This window comes from Mus caroli, chromosome 3 (assembly GCF_900094665.2).
Source record: "Mus caroli chromosome 3, CAROLI_EIJ_v1.1, whole genome shotgun sequence".
NCBI lineage: Eukaryota > Metazoa > Chordata > Mammalia > Rodentia > Muridae > Mus > Mus caroli.
Window position 1 is genome coordinate 3,718,097 of NC_034572.1, and position 1,694 is coordinate 3,719,790.

A 1,694-nucleotide genomic window follows, 5' to 3' on the forward strand; every position below is an offset into this window, starting at 1 on the left:
GAACATCCCTCCATGGCCTCTGCATCAGCTCCTGCTTCCTGACCTGCTTGAGTTCCAGTCCTGACTTCCTTGGTGCTGAACAGCAATGTGGAAAGTATAAGCTGAATAAACCCTTTCCTCCTCAACTGCTTCTTGGTCATGATGTTTTGTCCAGGAATAGAAACCCTGACTAAAACACCAGGTAAACAAAAGAAAATCTTTCCACACAAAACATACGGTTAAACAACATGATAACGAAGAACCTTATATGCTCCCAGTGAGAGCAACATGACTAGCACTTATGTACAGAATTTATCAATGCCTAGTAAGGTTTTAATATTTATTCAAAATATGTACTAATGAGTATTCATGTTGAGTATTTAAATGATCTTTTACATTTTGAATTAATATACATTTTACTGGTAGAAATCTAGTTTGATTTTTGTTATTCTCTCCTGAGTCACGTAATACTATGTTTGTAGTTTTCAAGGGTTACACCAAGATGTAATTTACTCTCACCATGTAATAGTGTGTGTGTCTTCATTCAGAGAATGTTGGTGATGATACAAATGATTCCTCCTGGGACTACAATAGGGAGATAAAGGAGTATGGCTACATTTGCATATCGCCAGTTTTCTCACGGAGGACCACTTGAAATTAATTATTTTTCAGCTGAGATTTTTGTTTTGTTTTGTTTTGAGACCAGGTCCTAACCTAAAGCTTAGTTTTCCAGGAACTCTATTTGTAGCTGAAGGGGCTTTTGATCTTGCCTACCCATGCTAGAGTTACAGGGCTGAGCCACTATATATGACCCACAGATTATTAACTTGAACTAGAGAAATATTAATATTGGAACTATAATTTTAGTTTCTGTATATTAATTGCTCCTTGTTCTGTACTGGCTCCATGTTCTGTACTGATGTGAGTGAAGTTGATTCCTGTACTTCTGTCTCTACTTCTGTAGGCCAGATGGAGACTATACATCTTCAGTTAATGGTGGAAACACTAAAGGCATCGAGGGAAATTCATCTGGACACTTACCAAAATTCTGCCATGAGTGTGGGACAAAGTACCCTGTTGAGTGGGCAAAGTTCTGCTGTGAATGTGGCATTCGAAGAATGATTCTGTGAACAGAATTGCAAACGCTAAGGGTCCAGGTTCAGAATTTAATGAATATTACTTCCTTGACACCAACAGCACTTCTTATAGTTATGGTGTACTAAAGCTATTTACAGTACTCTTTCCCTTAGTGTTGAAACATAATCCTTTGGCTGTATAATGTGTTTATGTATATGTGTGTATGTATATATTCTGTATATAATAAATCTCTTCCCTTCAGCCTGTGTCATTCAAGGAACTACTTAAGTACATGTCAAAAAAATAAGTTGATATGAGATCATTGTCTTAGGCATTGCTCTTTGGCTGTTTAAATATATTAATATACTTGCACAAGCACTGTCACTGTAGTGATGAACTGTGTAGGCTTTAGAATAATCACATTGCTAAAGAGGTGCTGTCGTTAGTGCCCATGACCAATAGTATCATAGGAGAATGAGATAGGAGAATGAGATACTGGAGAATCTGTTACTGAAGACAATGTTATTTATTCATTGTTAGTGGCTGTGAGGTCATTTTCCCAGCTGAACTCTTCAGCAGCTAATGTTAAATTCCTAAAAAAAAAAAAAAAAAAAAAAAAAAAAAAAAAAAAAAAAAAA

The 1,694-nt window shown here is 36.1% G+C and overlaps 1 protein-coding gene across 2 annotated transcripts in view; it reads left to right on the forward strand.

The window, feature by feature from the left end:
* Positions 1 to 1,694, forward strand: part of Zc2hc1a (zinc finger C2HC-type containing 1A) — a 49,752-nt gene extending 48,058 nt beyond the window's left edge. For both annotated transcript variants that reach the window (XM_029475486.1, XM_021158705.2), the window contains one exon: positions 944 to 1,694. In XM_029475486.1, coding sequence (XP_029331346.1) covers positions 944 to 1,109 — 166 coding nt within the window. In that variant the 3' untranslated portion in view covers positions 1,110 to 1,694. The remainder of the gene's footprint in view (positions 1 to 943) is intronic.